General features: G+C 38.8%; 5 protein-coding genes across 10 annotated transcripts; 3 read left to right on the top strand and 2 right to left on the bottom strand.

Moving 5' to 3' along the window:
- The first annotated feature begins 208 nt into the window (after positions 1-208).
- Positions 209-3,679, top strand: LOC111441873. The gene is made up of 4 exons (XM_023079046.1): positions 209-549; positions 1,555-2,173; positions 2,277-2,562; positions 3,430-3,679. Exons 1-4 carry the CDS (start codon positions 441-443, stop codon positions 3,481-3,483), a joined length of 1,068 nt encoding a protein of 355 aa, XP_022934814.1. The 5' UTR covers positions 209-440; the 3' UTR covers positions 3,484-3,679.
- Positions 3,680-5,214: 1,535 nt separating this feature from the next.
- LOC111442136 (transcription factor MYBC1-like) lies at positions 5,215-6,795 on the bottom strand. Its single transcript, XM_023079414.1, has one exon. It carries the CDS (start codon positions 6,426-6,428, stop codon positions 5,595-5,597), a length of 834 nt encoding a protein of 277 aa, XP_022935182.1. The 5' UTR covers positions 6,429-6,795; the 3' UTR covers positions 5,215-5,594.
- Positions 6,796-7,318: 523 nt separating this feature from the next.
- On the top strand, positions 7,319-12,316 carry LOC111442354 (exocyst complex component SEC15A-like). Of its 6 annotated transcripts, XM_023079731.1 has the most exons (4): positions 7,319-7,706; positions 8,176-8,256; positions 9,554-11,988; positions 12,066-12,316. In XM_023079731.1, exon 3 carries the CDS (start codon positions 9,569-9,571, stop codon positions 11,942-11,944), a length of 2,376 nt encoding a protein of 791 aa, XP_022935499.1. In that variant the 5' UTR covers positions 7,319-7,706; positions 8,176-8,256; positions 9,554-9,568; the 3' UTR covers positions 11,945-11,988; positions 12,066-12,316. The 6 variants fall into 6 exon arrangements, with proteins under 6 accessions (XP_022935499.1, XP_022935497.1, XP_022935500.1 ...); XM_023079729.1 differs by having other exon boundaries at positions 9,554-12,316; XM_023079730.1 differs by lacking the exon at positions 7,319-7,706 and adding an exon at positions 7,735-7,805 and having other exon boundaries at positions 9,554-12,316.
- Positions 12,317-13,444: 1,128 nt separating this feature from the next.
- LOC111441871 (NF-kappa-B-activating protein-like) lies at positions 13,445-15,613 on the top strand. The gene has a single exon (XM_023079044.1). It carries the CDS (start codon positions 13,787-13,789, stop codon positions 15,365-15,367), a length of 1,581 nt encoding a protein of 526 aa, XP_022934812.1. The 5' UTR covers positions 13,445-13,786; the 3' UTR covers positions 15,368-15,613.
- A 1,950-nt stretch (positions 15,614-17,563) lies between these two features.
- LOC111441872 (WAT1-related protein At5g07050-like) lies at positions 17,564-19,907 on the bottom strand. The gene is made up of 6 exons (XM_023079045.1): positions 19,643-19,907; positions 19,509-19,571; positions 19,280-19,396; positions 18,702-19,125; positions 17,966-18,117; positions 17,564-17,879 (listed from the first exon to the last, which is right to left on the bottom strand). The coding sequence occupies exons 1-6, from the start codon at positions 19,843-19,845 to the stop codon at positions 17,669-17,671; spliced, it is 1,170 nt and encodes a 389-aa protein (XP_022934813.1). The 5' UTR covers positions 19,846-19,907; the 3' UTR covers positions 17,564-17,668.
- Between the last annotated feature and the right edge of the window lie 580 nt (positions 19,908-20,487).

Here is a 20,487-nt window from a genome sequence, read left to right as displayed (position 1 = left end):
TATTTATCGATTATGGCTCGTAACTCAACTATTTAATATCAATAACGAAAGGTCAAAAAATTTAGAAAGAATATGAGTATTATGAGCTCTCGTCTTTCCACACGGATTGCCCCAAGAAGAAAGGAATTTATTGGCGAACAAATAATTTACAAAATTTTCTTTTTTTCTTTTTTTTGTGATATAAATTCATTGCCAAATTCCAACTCTGTCTTTCCTTTTACCCCTTTCCCCTCCGCCTGGTGGGATAAGAAAGAGGGTTCTCTCTCTTTTTCCTTCTCCTCCTCCAGATGCTAAGAATTAAACCCTTTCCCTGTTTCTGCACCTTACCTCTTCCTATTCTTCTTCTCCTCCTCTGACACAGAAGGGGAAGAAGAAACCCTTTGAAGGAATCGAACAGTTTCAGAGTCTTGTGCGTTGAATCATAAACAGAGCTCTTTTCCATGGAATCGGCTTCCTTCGAACCAACCCCACAAGGGTTCAAGGACAAGGAGTCAATGGTTGATCCCTTCTTGGTTGAGGCTCTCCAGAATCCTCGTCATCGTCTTACCAGTGAGTTCTTTTGTTATTTCTTTCGTTTTTTTTTTAAGGGGTTGAATTGCCCAGTTGACCTAATCTTGAATCTGTTCTTGGGATCAATTGATTTCGATTTGCGAGTTTGTATTGGTTGATTTGGATTTGGATTTGGATTTGCTATAAGCTTGTAGTTGGGTTAGATCTGTTTTTCTCTTTGAGGTTCCTGTCTTTTTGTTTGTGGATGAAATCTGGATTTGGCCAAGAATCTTATGATTATGGGTTCATATTTCTTAAGAAATAGAATGATTTCATTGTAGAGATTATGGATTTACAAGAAATCAGATGAAATTTACCCAACCCACCAAGGGGATTACAGAAAATTCTCAATTGGCTATAATTTGTGTTCACTATGATGAACACACCAAATAGAAGAAAGCAGCCTGACTTGGTCCTTCTGTCTCGATGTTTCCATAAAACCATCACCATGGAGCACGACCGCAGAATTCTAGCGTTTTTTCGCCTAACCAGAAATGAGCTGTAAAAGGCTTCGGTGCAAGTCGTAGGCAAAACCCAACTGAGTTTGAAAGATTTAAACAATCTATACCAATATGAGACAGCAAATCGGCATTTAATGATATATTTGGTAGTTAGTAGGGATTTTTTTTGTGAGATCCCCACGTCGGTTGGGGAGGAGAACGGAACACCCTTTACAGGGGTGTGGAAACCTCTCCCTAGTAGATGTGTTTTAAAAACCTTGTAGGGAAGTTCGAAAGGGAAAGCCCAAAGAGGACGATATCTGTTAGCGGTGTGCTTGGGCCATTATAAATGGTATCAGAGCCAGATATCAGGCGGTGTGCTAGCGAGGACGGTGAGCCCCGAAGGGGGATGGACACGGAGCAATGTGCCAAGCCCCGGGGGGGGGGATTGTCAGATCCCTCGTCGGTTGGAGAGGGGAACAAGACATTGGGATTTCTTCATTTGAACATTGGTTTCTTTTAATAATGTGAATGATTTACATGTTAATTTACGGTTTCTTTTCAGTTTTACGGATGGAACTTGACATCCAGAAGTTCTTGCATAATCCGGATCAGCAGCTCTTCGAGTTCCAGCATTTTCCTACATCATACCTTCGACTTGCTGCTCATCGTGTTGCTCAACATTATGGCCTTCAAACCATGGTTCAGGACTCCGGCATTGATGGTTTTGGAAATAGGATCTTGGTTCGTAAAACGGTGGAAAACAGACTCCCTTCTGTGCGGTTATCTGAAATACCTGCGAAGCAATTCGACAATGAGAAAAATGAGCAGGTCAAATTCGTCATCAGACCTCGGCCTAACAAAATGTCTGAAACTTCTGCCAATGATGGAGGTCTCAAACAAAATTCTGTCCGAAGCGTGGAAGAGAGAAAGGAGGAATACGATAGGGCACGAGCTCGAATCTTCAGCTCTCCAAGTAGTCCCGAGTTAGACGATACAACATCTCAATCCCCATCTGAAGGAAAATATGCATGCTCGAACAGGGATGAAACTGAAGGCTTTAGAACTTTGGCTGGTGATTTGGAAAAATTTAATGGCAGGGACGGCATGACTTCTCGGGTTGCCATTTTCAAAGATAGGGAAAAGGATCGTAGTGACCCCGATTATGATCGCAACTATGATAGGTATGTTCGTGTATTTGGCCTTGTTTTTTGGTATCTTTATACACTGAATGTCTGTCTATTAAGCCTACGTCTATGTTATGCCAATGACTCTTTGTTGAAACAGGTATATTAGGAACCTTCCAACCAATCAAAATTTAAGCTTGGCTCCCTTTACTATGCAAAAAATGCAGCCTCCATTTGTACAATGTGATATGGGTTACTCCCTCATGGGTCATATACCAGGAACTCAACCTTCACTTAGCTATGGGCCTCATCCGAGTCCTGTCGTAAGCCCTTTCTCCGCAATGGGTATGAACCGAACGTCTAGAGACGCTTCTTATGAGCAGTGGCAGAGTGCTGCAATGATGTATGCCCATTCCTACAACCAGCTCAGGCATTCTGCTTTTCAGGTACTTTTAATTAACGTACCTTTTCCGTTCGCTAAAGGTTGCAAGTATTGTTTGTCGAAAACCAAGAAAAAAGTTTGTCAATCCTTTTGCATTGTGGATGCTCGGCATTGTTTTTCGTTTGTTTATTCACGATTGATATGAGATGTAACAGCCTAACTAGCAAATATTGTCCTCTTTGGGCTTTCCCTTTTGCTTCACCTTTCGAGTTTCCCCTCAAGGTTTTTAAAATGCGTATTTTAGGGAGAGGTTTCCACACCCTTATAAAGAATGCTTTGTTTTACTCCCCAATCAATGTGAGATCTTATGATAAAAGATAAGAAGCTTTGGCTCACATCGGTTGGGGAGGAGAAAGAAGCATTCTTTATATGGGTTTTATATGGGTGTGGAAACCTCTCCCTAGTAGACGCGTTTTAAGATCCTTGAGGGAAAACCCGAAAGGGAAAGCCCAATGAGGACAATTTCTACTAGTGGTGGGGCTTGGGCTGTTACATGAGATCATAAAACTAGAGTTGAATAGTTCGGTTGATAATGTTGAAAGACGTTTTTAGAAAGCAATCGATATTTCACTGATAAGATGAGATAGGACGGAGAGATATGATTGAGGAGTTCCGTTGCACGAGGATGAAAGGTTTTCGTGGCACGCTAGGTTATGCTCTTGGGGGCTTTGGGAAGAAAGAAACATTAGAGTTTTTAGAGGGTTCGAGAGACTCTCGAGTTAGGTGTGGTCTCGTATTAGGTTCAATGTTTACTAACTGGCATTGATCTCGATGAACGTTCGGTTTAGTCTCGGCCAGAACTTGTAAATGATGAATAATTGTGAATGTTTTGAACTCTAATGGTAGCATCTGGTGGTATGTTATATTGCAGGCCCCATTCTGCCAGCAACCCCTCAGCTTTGACTACTCTCAAAACCACCATTAGAGATGTGATGATGATGATGAGGAGCTTAGGTGAAAAACACTTTACAATTAGATTTTGTTGTGTACTCTTGTTTGATTGACTGCTTGGAATCTCAGTTCTAGTTTTTGCATAACTTCTTATAACACTTTCTCTCATACTCCATTATGCCATTAGCTGCTATACAACACTCCTTAATAACATTTCTCCCATTCAACATTGATTTTCTTGGTATTTTCACACGTTCATCGGTCTCATAGCGACGTGAAGAGTGACTAAGATTAAAGTATAAACAGACTCGAACAATCTTGTAGATAAGGTCAGATACGGCTTGGCTTCCACCTCGTTGGACGTTGGTATGCGTCGAGAATCTTAGCACGTTGTTTCAAAAGCTTGAACTTTGCAAACGAACAAAGTTGTAGGTCGCCTTTTGTAGCTCATTTTATGAGTTCCTTTTCCTTTCCTTTTGGGTTTCTTTTATCCTTTTTCATGGACTAAAAGATGGATGAAGTGAACAGGTGGGGGAAAGACGTTCGATAATAATGTTATTTTCGATAGATTACTCTGATCAAATTCGTTACAGATTATGATTTTAGATTACTGGTTAGGTAGACAACTGGTTTGGGTGTATATCGTCAATGATACATATCTAAACTAGTTTGGTTCTTTACTGAATTTTTTTAGACAGCTGACAAAATTAGGAATCTTTTTGAAACGAACAAAACAACGTTTTTGGTCGATGAGCAAGTGCAAAGACAGTCACAAATAATTGAATAATTGTTGTTCGATCCTATCCAATAATAGACCAAAAAGAACGAGATATTTGTCATAGTGTTGTACTTGATTGCACGCGAACCACAAAATATATTGCTTATTTCTTCCACTTTTTTCAATACAACTTTTGTGTGTTTGTTTCACATTTTAGATTTGCCCTAAACATCACTTTCTTTTGCATTTAGTCTTTGTTGGAAATAGTATTATTTCCGCCTAGTCCAAGAAAAATGGACTATAGTGTGTAAAGGCCATAGTTAGCAAATATTGTCCGTTTTAGCCTGTTACATATTACTCTCAGCCTAACAATTTTAAAATGCGTCTATTAGGGAGAGGTTTCCACACTGGAAACCAACATTATCGATGTTTGGCTCTGATAATATAACTCATTATATGTCGTTGTTAGCCTTACGATTTTAAAACGTGTCTGTTAGGTAGAGGTTTCCACACTCGTTTAAAGAATGTTTCGTTCTCCTCTCCAACCAACGTGGAATCTCTCCATCCATGTAAGTATTTGACTTTATCTATGTATGTATGTACGTAGGTATATATAGTTAGATAAAAAATGAAACTTTTGATAATACAATATAACTAAAAAAAAAACACCGAACAAGACAAGATTTAAACCGTAATGATTAAAAAAGAGTTATCCAAATTAGAGGAATCCCATGTGGTTGCATTTCCCAATAATCTAAGTTAATAAGGTTCCTTAAAACATCATTAAAGAAATGGATGTGTTTGGTAGTGCTTCATTACAGCTAACATATGTTTCACACATGCTTAAGTCAAATCTAACATAATAAAAGATTCTAAACTTCACATGCACTGCTAATCCTTCTTTAATTAACATATAATTATGGATAATTTGTAATTTAATGCTCTGTTTTTCTTTTCCTTTTTATTTTCTTTTTCGGAAAGACTAAGAAGATTCAATGTTTTAAAGCTTGCTTGTCGGTATAACAACTGTAGATCAGAAAGGAGGAATCAAGGAATCTGGTGCTTTGATTTCAAGATTATTGCCTTGAAAAAAGATTGAACTCGATCGAATCTTCAAATAAAAAGAGTAAAAAATGAACTTTATTTGGATCTGATTCACTAATTTTGCATCGATTAAGAAAAAAACAGAGGATTTGATGAAGATGATGATGAACAGAGCTGGAAATCCTCGAGCTCTGTTTTGAGGATTTCAATGGCGGTTTTCAGAGTCTTGTACAATTTTACTCGTTTGGAAATAGAATTGATTTTACCTTTATCCGGCTGCCGGCGGCGAACTGTTTTGGAATACTGGGATTTGGAGATCGGAAAAACGCCATTACCGCCGGTGAAACAGAGGTCTCTAGCCGGATTTCTGTTTGGAAGAAATTTTAATCGTTTCCGGTGGGGAAAAGAGTAAGAACCTTCCTCCCTTCTGTTGCATTACCCGAATCCAAATCTTCGCTGTGATTCGTCGCCGGGTTACTCACCGGAGCCCCAAGCCGGTGAATAGGCCGAGCCAGAAACGGACGCTCAAATTGCCCATTTGGCGGCGACCCAAACTGAGCCACTTGCCGGTGGTACTGAGCGGCGGCGGCGGCGGCAGCCATGTGGTGGTGCTGCTGCAGAGCTCCAACGGGTACAAACGGCAAGAAATGGTCGGAATTAGTCCGAGAAGAGTGAAGAAAATGAGGCGGAACAGGGGAGCTCGCGAACAAATGATCAGTAGCGAGATCTGAAGCGGCGGCGCCATTAGCACCACCACCGCCACCGCTGCCGCTGGAAATCCCCTGCATACGCTTCAAATAAAGACGGTATTTCTGCAAATGGCTAGCTACGTTTTCACGAGTTAACCCATCGACGCTCATCAACTGCATTATGGTTTTCGGGACAGCATTTTTTATCCCCAAATGGGCGACAGCATCAACAAATCGCTTGTGGAGCTGTGGAGTCCAGACCAGGCGCGGCCGCTTCAGGGTTCTCGCAGGCTCGCCGGACCCCAGGTCCCCACAGTCCCCAAAATCAGCAGAACTCGGCTGAGCAACAACCGGAGGAGGCGGCGGCGGCGGATGGCTGTTGTTATCAATGGCAGCATTTGAGCTCGAGATGTCAAATGCCACAGCAAGATCAGGGGTGATAAGGGTTTGGGAAAGAGGCATCAATTCCTCAGGAGAAGGAAGCTCCTCTTCCCATTTTGAGAACCAATTTGAATCCTCTTCCCTCATTGTTTCTGAAATCTAAAGCAAACCCACTTCAGTTTTCACCAATATTTCTACTGGGTTAGCTCCAATTCTGCAAATCAACAAGTAAAAAGCTTCAAAAAATAGGATCAAACCCAGAACCAGAACAGAACAGAACAGAGCAGGAGGAAGAAGAAGAAGAAGAAAGGCGAGGAATTTGGGAGAGGGGTTCGAGGCGGATCTTGTAAGCTCCTTTATTTATTTATTTATTTTTGGGTTTTATTTTCCGAGATCTGAGGGTGTTGGGGAAAAAAAGGAAAAAAATTTAAAAAAATCAGAAGATCTGATTTTAAGGAAAATGGATTGGCAGCGCGTGGAGTACACGAATTTTGTCAGAAGAGGATCGAGAGTGGGGAAGTGTGTTGAGACAACCAATCATTTGAATGTCGTGGGCCTTCTCTCAGGGGTTGTTCTGGCTACGACGACGGCTCCTAGTACTAGGATTTTTATGGCGCGTGTACTACACGTACCAATGGCGTTTTTTTAAAATAATTTTAATATTGGTATGTCATTTAAAGAATTTGATCGACTTAATGAGATTTAAGTTGAATTATTAATTTTTTAAAATTTTATTTATTTTTATAATTATTCATTCTCCAATCCCTCTAAAAAAAATATTTTTAAATATATATATTGAAATTAAATTATAAAATTTAATTAAAGGTTTGAAAATAAATAAAAAGTATAAAGTAAATTAAAATTTTAGTCTAAATTTTTATAGCACGTGATAAATAAGAATAGAATAATTTAATTTAATTTTTATTTTTTAATTTTAAAAAATGATGAATTTTATTTCAATTTTGTCTTAATTTTAAAAAACCTTCAACAAAATTATGAGAATTATTTATTATTTAATTGATTTTTCAAAAATTTAAATATTTTTTTTTGGTTATTATCTCTGAGATCAGGTCCTCTTCATTCTCCATGACTCTTCAACTATTTCTCCATTGTTCTAGCGTCTCTAGACTCGAATTTCAGATTCTGAAACAGTTTCTCTTTAATCTCTCGGACCTCCGGTAAGAAATCTGGCAACGAATCGGAGTGGAGTCCGGTACAATCCGCTTTAATCGATCGGAGCGACGAAGAGGAAGAGAATTCCGGGGATTTTCTCGCTTGGATCATTGCGCATTTTGAAGAACAAATAATGGAACGAAATTTCGGTACGGTCTCGTTCAATCGTAGAGGAGAACCTTCACATTAGATGCTAATCTCTCCATTTCGCAGTCTCTGTCTCCCCATGTTTGATCAGATCCTCCCCTGAAGGTATGTCGATTGGCGATTCCCGATATGAGTTTCCTGAACTGGAGAGAGTAAATGCTTTCATGTTTCATGCAAAATTTCCTTTGAAATGTGCGCATTTAGGTATTCTGTACAATTTTCGATATGGATTTTGATTGTTCTGTGATTCAAACAAATGATTTTAGGTTGTAAGAGTAAAACTTCTGGAGATTATTAAAATTAAACGTATGTTCATGTTCGATTTTCGGTTTACATTGATGATATCGTCTGTTTTTCAAGTCGCTCTCATATTCTAAGAATGTTCACCCAAGTCTTTTTGTACTTTTGTGAAGATGCTTATATAAAATAATGGCTTCTAACTTCGTTTTATTCTCCACAAGTTTCCATAGCCTTTTCTTAATTCTCTCTCTTCCCTGAAAATCACACATCGTTCAATATATTTCTAAATTCAAGTGCACGTCTCTGATTGTTTTTGGTTTCTCAATTTTCCCAGTGTTCATCAAAGTCGGTTATGGGGCACTGAATTCATATTCCATAATTGAGGGATCATGTTCTACAACCCTTCCTTGCTATAGTATGTTTTCTTCCCTCTACTTACTTCATTATAATGTGGACTGTAACGCTCCACAGCTCCAGTTTAGCTCATTTCTTTAATTGCCGCCTTGAAATTTTCCTTCAAAATTGTTAGAATCGGAGAGAACTATAATTTTGGTTTGGCTCAATAAACCAGATAGATTGAACCTTTTTTTTTTTATTGTTAAGTTCAACACAACATTAGACGTGAGCATATTGGCAGGAGGTTGAGCCTTGAAGGGAGGTGGACACAAGGCAGTGTGCCAGCAATGACGCTGGGCCTCGAAGGGAGAGTGGATTGGGGAGTCCCACATTGATAGGAGAAGGGAACGAGTGCCAGCAAAAATGCTGGGACCCGAAGGGGGGTGAATTGTGAGATCCCGCATCGGTTGGAGATGAGAACGAAACATTCTTTATAAGGGTGTGAAAACCTCTCTCTAGACGCCTTTTAAAGGGAAAGCCTAAAGAGGACAATATCTGTTAGCGGTGGGCTTGGGCTGTTACATTCTTGGAGTTTTAAATTCTTCAATTAAATTTTGCTTCAAGCTGTAAAATCAATTCTCTCCCTTTCTTATCCTGCCCAAGTTTTTAGGAGACTAAATAGTGTTTAAAAATAGGAAAAAATCAGATTATTTTTGAAAAAACAAAACAGTTAGTATGATCAAAGGCTGATATGTCACTTGTGGTCTTGGAACCTCAAGTATAAATGGTTGATGTCTGATACGCTAATGTAAAGATGATGTGCACCAGGTGTTGAGTGTAAATGGTCAAGGGCCAATGGAATGAAAAGTGTTGTATCAGAGCCTTGAGTATAAATGGTGGTCGGCGTGCGTCGTTTTGATGTCTTGAGGGGTTGAACTACCCAATAGATTATAGAGTATCAGCGAGGTCTAGGGTAAATGACCAAGACTCACTACGTCACAGGCTATGATATTTTCTTTGAGTTCATTCTTACCTTGTTTTAGTGTAGGATAGGTTCATGTGGTAAAGTTAGTAGAGATACCCCTCTTACAACAAGTTTGGGTTTTGTGTTAAACTGAGAATGAGGTGTGAGTGAAGAAGTTCGTAATGTTTCATTTTACATAGATGGTTTTGTATGTACGTGTTCTCTACATATTTTGTTGTGAATTGAATTGGAATAGCTAGAGTGCTAAGTATGATGGTGTTGATTTCGTAAATCAATACTGATCGAACATGAAAGCTGCACCATTTGTAGATTTTTTTAGTAGCATATGTCAATCTTGATATTTATATACTATGTAGGATGTTGTATTAATATGCATTTGACATTTTTGTAGAGTTTGATCTTAATAATGGAGGGAAAACCAAAGAGGAGAGCTGCTGCAGAGAATGGGGAAACAGCCGAAGACCTAGTACTTGCAACATTAATTGGCAATGGCGAGGATCTCGGTCCAATTGTTCGACATGCATTTGAAATGGGTCGACCAGAAACTCTCCTTCATCAGTTGAAGAATGTTGTAAAAAAGAAAGAAGTTGAAATCGAGGAGTTGTGCAAGACTCACTACGAGGAATTTATCCGTGCAGTTGATGAACTTCGTGGGGTTCTGGTCGATGCTGAAGAGCTGAAGGCTGAACTATCGACCGATAATTTTAAATTGCAAGAGGTTGGGAGTGTGCTTTTGATTCGACTCGAAGAGCTTCTGGAATGTTATTCAATAAAAAAGAATGTGACTGAAGCCATCAAAATGTCCCAGAATTGTGTTCAGGTGCTTGATCTTTGTGTCAAGTGCAATGATCATATTTCTAAAGGCCAGTTCTACCCTGCATTGAAAAATGTCGATCTGATTGAAAAGAATTATTTGAAGAACATTTCTGTCAAGACACTAAGAATGGTCATTGAAACAAGAATTCCTGTGATCAAATCTCATATTGAAAAGAAAGTGTCCACTCAATTCAATGAATGGCTTGTTCATGTAAGGAGTTCTGCTAAGGTTATCGGGCAAACGGCTATCGGCCATGCTGCAACTGTTCGACAAAGAGACGAGGAAATGTTAGACCGTCAGAGGAAGGCTGAGGAACAGAACATTTCAGGGATAGGAGATTTTTCATATACTTTGGATGTCGGAGATTTCGATGAGGACTCCATTCTAAAGTTTGACCTTATACCTCTTTATCGAGCGTATCACATTCATACATGTCTTGGGATCAAAGAGCAGTTTCGTGAATATTACTACAGGAACCGAATGTTGCAGCTTAATTCCGACTTGCAGATTTCTTCGTCTCAGCCGTTTATCGAGTCCTATCAGACCTATTTAGCTCAAATTGCAGGATATTTCATAGTGGAGGATCGTGTGATGAGGACTGCTGAAGGGCTACTATCAGCTGAACAGGTTGAAGCAATGCTGGAAACTGCTGTTGTCAAGGTGACATCAGTGCTGGAGATACAATTTTCCCTCATGGATTCTGCAACTCACCTTCTCCTGGTGAAGGATTACGTTACTCTTCTGGCATCTACTCTTAGACAATATGGATATGAAGTCGGGCCGGTTCTCGAGACGTTGAACAAAAGCCGGGACAAATACCACGAGCTTCTTTTGGAGGAGTGTCAGCAACAAATAGTGGATGTTCTAGCTAATGACACCTACGAGCAGATGGTCCTGAAAAAAGATAGCGATTACGACAACAACGTGCTCGCCTTTAATCTGCAGACATCTGATATAATGCCTACATTTCCGTTCATAGCGCCATTTTCTTCCACCGTTCCTGATGTATGCCGCATCGTGAGGTCCTTCATTAAAGGGTGTGTTGATTACTTGTCCTACAGTGCACATTCTAATCTTTTTGAGGTTGTGAAGAAATATTTGGATAGGATCCTAATTGATGTTTTAAATGAAGCAATACTCAATATTATCCATGGTGCATCCTTTGGTGTTTCTCAAGCGATGCAAATTGCTGCGAATATAACAGTTTTGGAAAGAGCCTGTGACTATTTCATCAGGCATGCAGGTCTGTTATGTGGAATGCCTATTCGATCAGTCGAGAGGCCACAAAGCGGTTTCGCTGCCAAAGTTGTTCTTAAAACTTCAAGGGATGCGGCTTATATTGCATTGTTGACTTTGGTGAACACGAAGTTAGATGAGTTCATGGCTCTTACAGAGAATATTGGTTGGACTTCTGAGGAGGTTACTGCAAATGCAAATGACTATATAAATGAAGTGCTTATTTATCTCGACACGATAATGTCGACCGCACAACAGATTTTACCGATGGAAGCTTTGTACAAGGTCGGGAGTGGCGCTCTCGATCATATCTCCTACTCTATAGTTTCAGCTTTTCTTAGTGATAGTGTGAAAAGGTTTAACGTGAATGCAGTGATGAGCATCAACAGTGACCTGAAAATGCTGGAAGCTTTTGCAGATGAGAGATTCCACAGCACGGGACTGAGCGAAATCTACGGAGGAGGAGGAGGAAGTTTCCGAAACTGTTTAATGGAAGCTCGACAATTAATCAACCTTTTGCAGAGCAGTCAGCCGGAGAACTTCATGAATCCGGTGATCAGAGAGAGGAATTACAACATGTTGGATTATAAGAAAGTGGCTAGCATTTGTGAGAAGTTCAAGGACTCCGCTGATGGCATCTTTGGTAGCCTTTCTAGCAGAAACACCAAGCAAAACACCCGCAAGAAATCAATGGACGTGTTGAAGAAAAGACTTAAAGATTTTAACTGAGCCTTCTCAACATCTCTTGTTGAATAATATATATGCCTGTACAGGTGTTTTGGCTCCTCCTAGCTTATTTATTTGGATCATCTGTTGTGTATTATCATTTGATTTGGTGCCTTAATTTTAGGTATAATAAAGCAAGCCCCCCACATGCTTGCTTCTCTTCGGCTTCTTCGTGCTTAAAGCTCCTCTGCCATTGTGACTCAAAAGGGAAGAGATTTTTGGTCAGTAGTACTCACTCTTCTTTGCTTCATTGTTCATTGTTTATGTTCATTAGAAACATGTTCTTGAGTCCATTGTATGACACACAAGTCTTGGACATAAAAATAAGCTTGTCTTAAACTATTTTTAAGAATAAATTAGGTTGGTTCGACGTCATTTCTTGGTTTCGGGAATTTGAGTTGGGATTAGAAGATCTTTGAAAAATACAAGTTTAGTTCCTCAATTTTGAGGTTGGTGTCTATTTGCTCCCGAACTTTCAAGAATGTTTATAATAGGTTCCTCAAGTTTTCATTTTTCGACAAATTTGATTTTTTCTTAAAAAAAAATTAATTTATTAGATATATTTGAAGTTTATATCCACTAAAATTTAAATTTTATGTCTAATAAATTCATAAATTTTATATTTTAAAAGATTAAGAATTAAATGGATCAATTTATAGTTTTATCCTAATTATATTTATTTAAATTAATATAAAAATTTGATATTTATGCTAGGTAGGTTAAATTATAAATTTAATGAATGAACGTTCCTTTTTTTCTTTTTTATTCCCATCATTCCTCATGTCCGAATCTGACTGAGCTACGAAATAAATCAGATTGATTTTTCGAGATTTTTAAAATTATAAATTTATTTCAAAATTCACACTATTTGTTTAGACATAAAATTTAATTTTTTTAAAATTCTAGATATACGTAGGATATAATAGACATAAAATTAAAAAAAAAAGATCTTTGATCTTGTTTAAAAAATGTTCGATTTTATAAGGATCGTGAAGATTCTATTCAGAAACTCGATCAAAGATTCTATTCAGAAACTCGATCAAAGATTCTATTCAGAAACTCGATCAAGTCCTCCATTTATGATTATTTTTATCTTAATATTGATTAAATATATTTTTTTAAAAATATTTATATTTAAATGATAAAAATTCTTTTTTAAAAATATTTATATTTAAATGATAAAAATTCCTTAAATTTACTGACCTAAATAAAATTATACATAGACTTAAATTAAATTTACTGAATTAAATAAAATCATACCATACACATATATATATAATTTAGGATTTATTATACATACGAGATAGAGATGAATTTAGGGTTTATTATACACTGTACATTGTACATGGTTTAAAATATATATAAATTTAAATTGATTTTTTATATTTGTTTTTCATTAAAATATATAAATTCGTTTATTTTAAACCAAATTGATTTTCTATATTTGTTTTTGATTAAAATATATAAATTCGTTAGCTCAGCCCAGTCGAGCCCAACCTCAATGCCCATTACTTATTCCAAATCTATCCCACCCCTCGCGCGCCGCTCATTCTTCCTCTCCCTGACGTTCACGTTCTCTCTCGGTGCTCTCCCTCTCTGACAGGTACGAGCTTGACTCCCATTTGTTTTTTTTGGGTTTTCTGATTGCAACCCTCTGATCCTATTCTTGAGTCTGCTAATTGAAAATCTGGAACCCTTTTCAATAACAAAATCTGGAACCCTTTTCAATAACCTAGTGCTAGTAGTTAGGAAGATAAGGTAAATCCTGGATTCCAATCGTGCTATAACTGGCGGCTGATTGACGAATTCAATATCCGTTTTGTTTGCGATACCGAATATTATCAAATGGGTAGACTAGGGTCTACTGTGGAAATTCCAGAAAGAAGACATCGATCCGATCGAGAAAACGGCAGCCATCGTTACTCGCCGGACTCCGATGCTTCCGGTGGGGATTACCGACGACGTCGTAGCCCTAGCTATGAAAGTTATGATCGCTACAGCCATCGTCGTCGATCTGTATCGCCTGGCTACCAGGAGATTAGGCGGAGCCCTAGGGCTGATGGAGACCAAAACGGTCTGCCCAAGAGATTTGGGCGCGCAGGAGGCCGGGCGTATCTGGATAGAAATGGGAGGGCGTCTGACGAGTCCGATTCGGATGAGGAGCTGAAGGGGTTGAACTATGAGGACTTTCGGAGGCTGAAGAGGCAGAAGCTCCGGAAGACATTGAAGCATTGTATTTGGAGAGTGACCCCTAGCCCACCGAGGAATGGGAACGAAGATTATGAGGATAAAGATGATGAGATTTTGGAGAAATATGGCAACGATGACGGTGGAGATATAAGTGGCTTGAGCGAGAAAAAGCAACATGAAAAAAAATATGCATCTGATAAAGCTAAGAATTCTGACTCTGACTCTGATTCTGAATTATCTGATACGAAATTGAAAAGGAGGAAATTGAAGAGTTCTGGTTCCAGGCGTAGAAGTAGAAAATCGTCTCTTAGCGACTCTGAGTCGGGCAGTGATACCGAGAGTGAGAGTGAAAGTGAATCAGAGGAAGAAAGTCGTAAGAGAAGAAAGAAATCGACGAATAGGAGGAACAGAAAACATAAGAGTATCAGGAGTAGTAAGAAGAAGAAGAGTAGGTACAGTGACACAGAGGACAGCGAAGAAAGCAAGACAGATGATTCTGATGCCAGTGACCATGTCAAGTCAAGAAAAAGGAGTCGTAGAAAGAGGTCCAAGAATGGTAGGAAGAGGAGGTACAGTGATTCAGATGAGAGTGAGAACAGTGAAGGTGAAAAATTGAGGAAGCGAAAGAGCTCATCAACTTCAACAAAATCCAGGAGCAAGAAAAACAGACAGTCAGAAACGGAGAGTAAGGGTTCCTCTTCCGAGGAGAATTCTGGTTCTGAAGATGTTGATGGTAAGAGTAAATTAAAGATCGACGGAGATAAAATGGCTGAGATTAACGCTGAAGCTTTGAAGATTAAGGAAATTTTGGAGGCACAAAAGAAACCTGCATTTGATAATGAGATGCCAGTTGGACCAATGCCACTGCCTAGAGCTGAGGGACATATTAGCTATGGTGGTGCTCTTAGGCCCGGAGAAGGTGACGCCATTGCACAGTATGTTCAACAAGGGAAGCGTATTCCACGGCGTGGTGAAGTGGGTCTTTCAGCTGAGGAAATCCAGAACTTTGAGACTCTTGGCTATGTGATGAGCGGTAGCAGGCATCAGAGAATGAATGCAATCCGTATTAGAAAAGAAAACCAAGTTTACAGTGCTGAAGATAAAAGAGCCCTTGCAATGTATAACTACGAAGAAAAAGCAAAACGCGAGCGGAAGGTGATGGATGATCTTCAGCGGCTTGTTCAGCGCCATATAGGTCATGATGTTGGCCCTTCACATGATCCTTTTGCTGCATAAACTCATCTGGTACCATACTTAGATGTTTATGTACTCAATTCTTTAGGCAGGAAGAAAATTTGTCATGCAAGGATATGTGAATCACTGCTAAGTATTGGTTATCCCTTTTAGTTTGCCTATCAAACAAGCTTTAAGCAAATATGTTTTGGCTTTGACATGTGTTTCTGAAATCCTCTTATCTTATTATCATTCTCCATCTTAAAAGGTTGTATTTATAAATGAGTTTGGTGGTTCATCTTTGCAAGCTAGTGATGGTACAGGTATTATATTATCACAATGATTCATCTGCTTCGCTGATCTTCCTTTCATGGTCTCATTTCCTTTGCAAATCTCTATCATTTATAATTTTCCCTAATGTTATCTTTACCATGATGTTTTCAACATTTACTATGGATTTGAATACTCGACATAGAGTAATTGTGCCTCTGCATTTCAAACCTTTAGCAGCTCGATTCAAACTTTGATGCATAGATGTGTGCTTTGTTGTCGTTATTCTTACGGCCTATTTTCATTATTGAGGCCAATTAATTCTCTCAAAGGATGCTTATCAGGTTGCTTTTGTTTAGCATAGACTTTTTCCTCATCATTATCATCTTGTAAGCATAAATTCTCTAGAGGGGCTTGAAATTTTTTTTGGAGGAGGTGTGGGAGGTATTGCTGTTTGATGTCTCTTTATGGGTGTCCATGAATTGGATTTTTAGTTCGTTCATGTAAGTCATGACTCTTTTTGCAGATTTTTTGTTTCCTTTTACAGGCCTTTGTACATTCTTTATTTCACTTGCTCCGTTTCTTATCACTTTTTTTGGATATAGATGTCATTTTTAATGAGTTAGATGCCCCCAATCTGTAGTTTGTGGCTATAATGATATTACTACTGGTTTCGTTCTTATTCCTCAGTTTGGCAAAGAAGGAGCTGTGAAGTTTGAATGCAAAGGTATGTTCAGTTAATCAAACCTTCTGGTTTTGTACTCGTGCTTTCCTTGCATGTTTATGTTATTCTGAGAGCACAGTTAGAATGAGGGCTACATGGCTGTAACTCAGCCGTAACTCGCACTATCCTACAAACCAATAGTCCTTTCAACCTGCTTTTTCTTTTAACTCACATGCTCTTGCTTCAAGCCGACCCTGTTTAGTTTTTGGTTTTAGAGTTCTTTCGGTTGGACCACCAAAAAGAAAATTGCACTTTGTCAGTGGCAATCAATTATTTTTGATCTTATCTTCACCATGTTTGCATAGTCTAATGATCCACTCTTATATAAATGTGATCGGTTCATTTATGTATTTCTTACCTATTTAGACGTCACATGCATACCAACTTTTGTCGTGGTTCAGCCCTAAATCACGTATTATTTAGTGAGTTTTGGTATCAGTGACACCTCAAGCCCAAGAGACGCATTAAGATTCAAAATATAAATTTGAGACAATAGTCCTTGTGCAACTTAGCCACACCACCTACTTATCTTGAACTACTTATGAGAATGATAGGATAGGTATCCTTGATTACAATCTATTGACTATAGATCAATTTATAGGGGGTTAACTTTCTCTTCCAAGTCTCACACAACCGTATTTACTTGAACAATGAAAACAACACATTTTCTATCCGCACAACACAAAAGCTATTTAAATGAATAGAGAAATTATATTTTTACTCGTATTTATTATTTGCAAAACCAAATTGGTTCGAGTTGGGTCAGTTAGCAGGTAGACTCTATCCGACCCAAACAATAATAACACCACACTTCCTTATTCCTTTCATTCGTTTTGCTAATCGATTCGCTCTCTTTCTAATCGACTTGATCTTTACCCTTATTAACAATTAAAGCTATCAGAACCCTTAGATTATTTACCATAGCTTTGATAAATGACACAATTTAACTTCAGGGCAGAAGGGCAAAAATCTAAAATTTACTGAAAGTGTATGGATTAAAATTGAACACTTAAAAACACAATAATTAAAATAAAACAAGCCTCAAATTATTGATACGAAAAACGGGCCACAGGAAGAATGATGGGAGGTGGTGGTGACCTAAGTGATCTTAATCCTAAAAAACACAGAGTTGGAGTTGGTTATATTATTAACATTAAAGAACAAAAGAGATTATTATGCTGTTTAGTGACAATTAGGAATCTGCCACTCAAAAGACAACCAGCTTAGTGGAATCTTCCATCGGCTTTTGAAATAGTAATTGCTATTTTTAATTATCGAGCTATATTCAAATTGATTTGTAAATTATAAGGTCAATTGTCTTCTTGGCCATTTCTCTGTTATTGTTCTTCAGGATTCTCTCTTTTTTATTCTTAGTTTGGGTGATTAGTGTGTTGAAGCTTCTTCTCCATGCTGGGTGGAATACTAAGGGCCAAACCTTCTTTCTTTTGAGTTGCTTCAATGGCTTCGTTTTTTACAGGCAATTCTTCACCTTTCACTGCTTCAGCAGTGTCTTCAACACCCTTGCATTTACCCCATAAGACACAGTACAGCCCTACCGCAATCAGCACTGCTCCAATTATCCTGAAAAATCAGTACAAAATAAGAGTGTTGTGTTCTAAAGGACTCTGCTAGATTGGTTACCCTCCAAAAGAGAATTGATGAGTTACCCTCCAACATAAATCTTCTCAGCCATGATGAGAGAGCCCATGAAGGCAACAATCACCGTCCCCAGAGGGCAAAAAGCTGTAACAAAAACTGGCCCTTTTGTTTTCATGACCAAACCTTGAAGATAATATGCCAACCCTGAGCAAACAATCCCCTGCATAAACATTCAATATTATGAATCAGAATTAGAAGAATGTTTTTTAGAATCCAAAGACGGAAATATCTGGGACAATTATTGTGAGAGCCCATGTCGGTTGGAGAGGGGAGCGAAACATGTTTATAAGGTGTGGAAACCTCTCCCTAATAGATGCTTTTTATAAACTTTGAAGGGAAGCTTGAAAGAAAACGCCCAAAAAGGACAATATCGGCTAGTGATGTGTGCTTGAACGGTTACAAATGGACTGTTATAGTAGCGACTTTAAGTTAGTAGAAATCTATGGTTGTTACCGTTGGTATTAGAGCCAGACATCGGACGGTGTGCCATCGAGAACGCTGAATCCCGAAGAGGGATGGACACCAGGCAGTGTGCCAATGAGGACACTGAGCCCCGAAGGGGGTGGATTGTGAGATCCCACATCGGTTGGAGAGGGGAGCGAAACATTGTTTATAAGGGTATGAAAATCTTTTCTTAGCAGATGCGTTTTAAAAACTTTGAGGGGAAGTCCGAAAGGAAAAATATAAAAATGACAATATCTACTGATGGAGGGCTTGAACTGTTACAATTATTTTCTTTCTTACCGCATAAGCGGCGGCCAGGAGGTTCATGTCCCAGCCAATGGCCCAGGCGTGAGGGCGGTGCTCCATGGCGAAGGTGACAACAATGGCTTGAAGGGTTCCTAAAAAGCAAACCATGGTGGTGAGAGAAAGATGGGCTGTGTATTTTCTCATGGTTATGACTTGCAGAATGAAGAAGGCCGCCCAAGCCAGAGTGGCGATGATGAGGAAGATGGAGCCTTTGATGACCTTTCCGTCGTTGTGAAGGTTGGACGCCGCCGCTGCATCCGCCGTGGGTGGTGTGTTTGGGTGGCGGCCATGCCCAGTCCAGAAGAAGTTGATGACACTTCCTTTATAAAATGTCATCAACATGGCTCCCACCATCGTCACTATTGTTCCAAACACCTTGGCTTGGCATCTCACACTCTTCAACTCCAACTTCTCCATTCTGATAATGACCGTTTTAGTTAAAAAATAACTAAACTTTGAATACAATAATTCCATGTTATTATGTTATTGTTGTATATTTATTCATTTTGTTCATATTTTTCGTACTTTCTGTTCATTCGATTTGAAAGGACATTAACGAAAACTTAACATACCTACAAAGAAGCGCCATGATGAATGTCATTGAAGGAAGCGTGTTGCTTATAGCACATGCGAAAGTTGGGGATGTCATTTTTATCCCCAAGTAGTAGAAGTTCTGATCAATCAGTGGCCTGTTGAGATCGATACCATGGAAGATACAAAAAAGGACACAAAAAGAAAAGGTTTTTAGATAATTCAAAGGAACGTGTTAGTTTGTTTGGACCAACCTGCTTTAATACTAACCCAAGAAGAGCCAGAACAAATAGCTGAGCGAAAATCTTAAGCGTAATCTTGGGTCTCATTTTTCTGAAAAATATGAAACTAGAAATGAGTTACTCGTTAAAGAATATGATAAGTACGAACTCAAAGATATATACCTCTCAAAAACAAGAGCAAAAGGTGCCATGACGACTGTGGCAAAGGCGTGGCGGTAGACAACGAGAACGTAGTGGCTCATACCGTGGTTGAGGGAGATGGCAGAGATGATATTCATTCCGCCATAGCCAAATTGGAGGGAGATGACAACGATGTAAGGCTTTGCATTTTGAAGGAGACAGCCAAGGGATTGCAAGTATCCCATGCTTGTTTTGTTATGTATAAAAGGGAAAGAGTGGTATGGAGAAGAAGAAAAGGAAAGGAACATATGAGTGTGTTCCCCAAAACAAAATGGCTACCTACACCAAATATTTATAACCTACTTCATTGGTTTTGTTTTCTTTTGTTGTTTGAATCGGAGTGGAATCAGAGTTGGAAGGTTCGTCGTTGGAACGACCTATACCGTAGACATTACTCAACCGATCAAAACATGACCTCACACCTTAATTTACAATCAGTTCTTTAATCGAATCAAACCCATTCTAATTTACACGTAAGAATGAGTTATGAATGTTGATTGGGTGCATATAATGTATGAAGCGTGGTTGACAAGTCACTTCTATGAAGTGACCGGTTTGGAATGCTTTCATCAATGATGCGTATGGGTTAAGTCATTCTTACCTCAAATAGCGACTCAATTTGGCCTAGTAGGGAAGAGATTCATATAGAGAATTTGTCGTCGTGGGAATCTCTTTCTATGTTAGCGGGAGGGGGCAGACTTTCCTGTAATAATCCTGCTGTGGCCCGTCTGTCTCATTGCATCTTTTTATGACTATACTTGTAGATTGAAAATCATATCAGTTTTGCATGAGAGACTTTAGAAAAAGGCTAAAGATATTTATCAGTG

Source organism: Cucurbita moschata, unplaced genomic scaffold, assembly GCF_002738365.1.
Source record: "Cucurbita moschata cultivar Rifu unplaced genomic scaffold, Cmos_1.0 Cmo_Scf00004, whole genome shotgun sequence".
Taxonomy (NCBI): Eukaryota; Viridiplantae; Streptophyta; class Magnoliopsida; order Cucurbitales; family Cucurbitaceae; genus Cucurbita; species Cucurbita moschata.
This window is presented reverse-complemented; position numbering and strand designations above follow the sequence as displayed.

Bases quoted from the DNA above. Each gene is read 5' to 3' on its own strand.
- LOC111441873 (XM_023079046.1), top strand. From the start codon at position 441: ATGGAATCGGCTTCCTTCGAACCAACCCCACAAGGGTTCAAGGACAAG. The intron at 550-1,554 runs GTGAGTTCTTTT...GTTTCTTTTCAG, and splicing joins TCCTCGTCATCGTCTTACCA to TTTTACGGATGGAACTTGAC. The intron at 2,174-2,276 runs GTATGTTCGTGT...TTGTTGAAACAG, and splicing joins TATGATCGCAACTATGATAG to GTATATTAGGAACCTTCCAA.
- LOC111442136 (XM_023079414.1), bottom strand. From the start codon at position 6,428: ATGAGGGAAGAGGATTCAAATTGGTTCTCAAAATGGGAAGAGGAGCTT.
- LOC111442354 (XM_023079732.1), top strand. From the start codon at position 9,569: ATGGAGGGAAAACCAAAGAGGAGAGCTGCTGCAGAGAATGGGGAAACA.
- LOC111441871 (XM_023079044.1), top strand. From the start codon at position 13,787: ATGGGTAGACTAGGGTCTACTGTGGAAATTCCAGAAAGAAGACATCGA.
- LOC111441872 (XM_023079045.1), bottom strand. From the start codon at position 19,845: ATGGGATACTTGCAATCCCTTGGCTGTCTCCTTCAAAATGCAAAGCCT. The intron at 19,397-19,508 runs GTTAGTATTAAA...CGATCTCAACAG, and splicing joins TTTGTTCTGGCTCTTCTTGG to GCCACTGATTGATCAGAACT. The intron at 18,118-18,701 runs GTAAGAAAGAAA...ATGTTTATGCAG, and splicing joins TCCTGGCCGCCGCTTATGCG to GGGATTGTTTGCTCAGGGTT.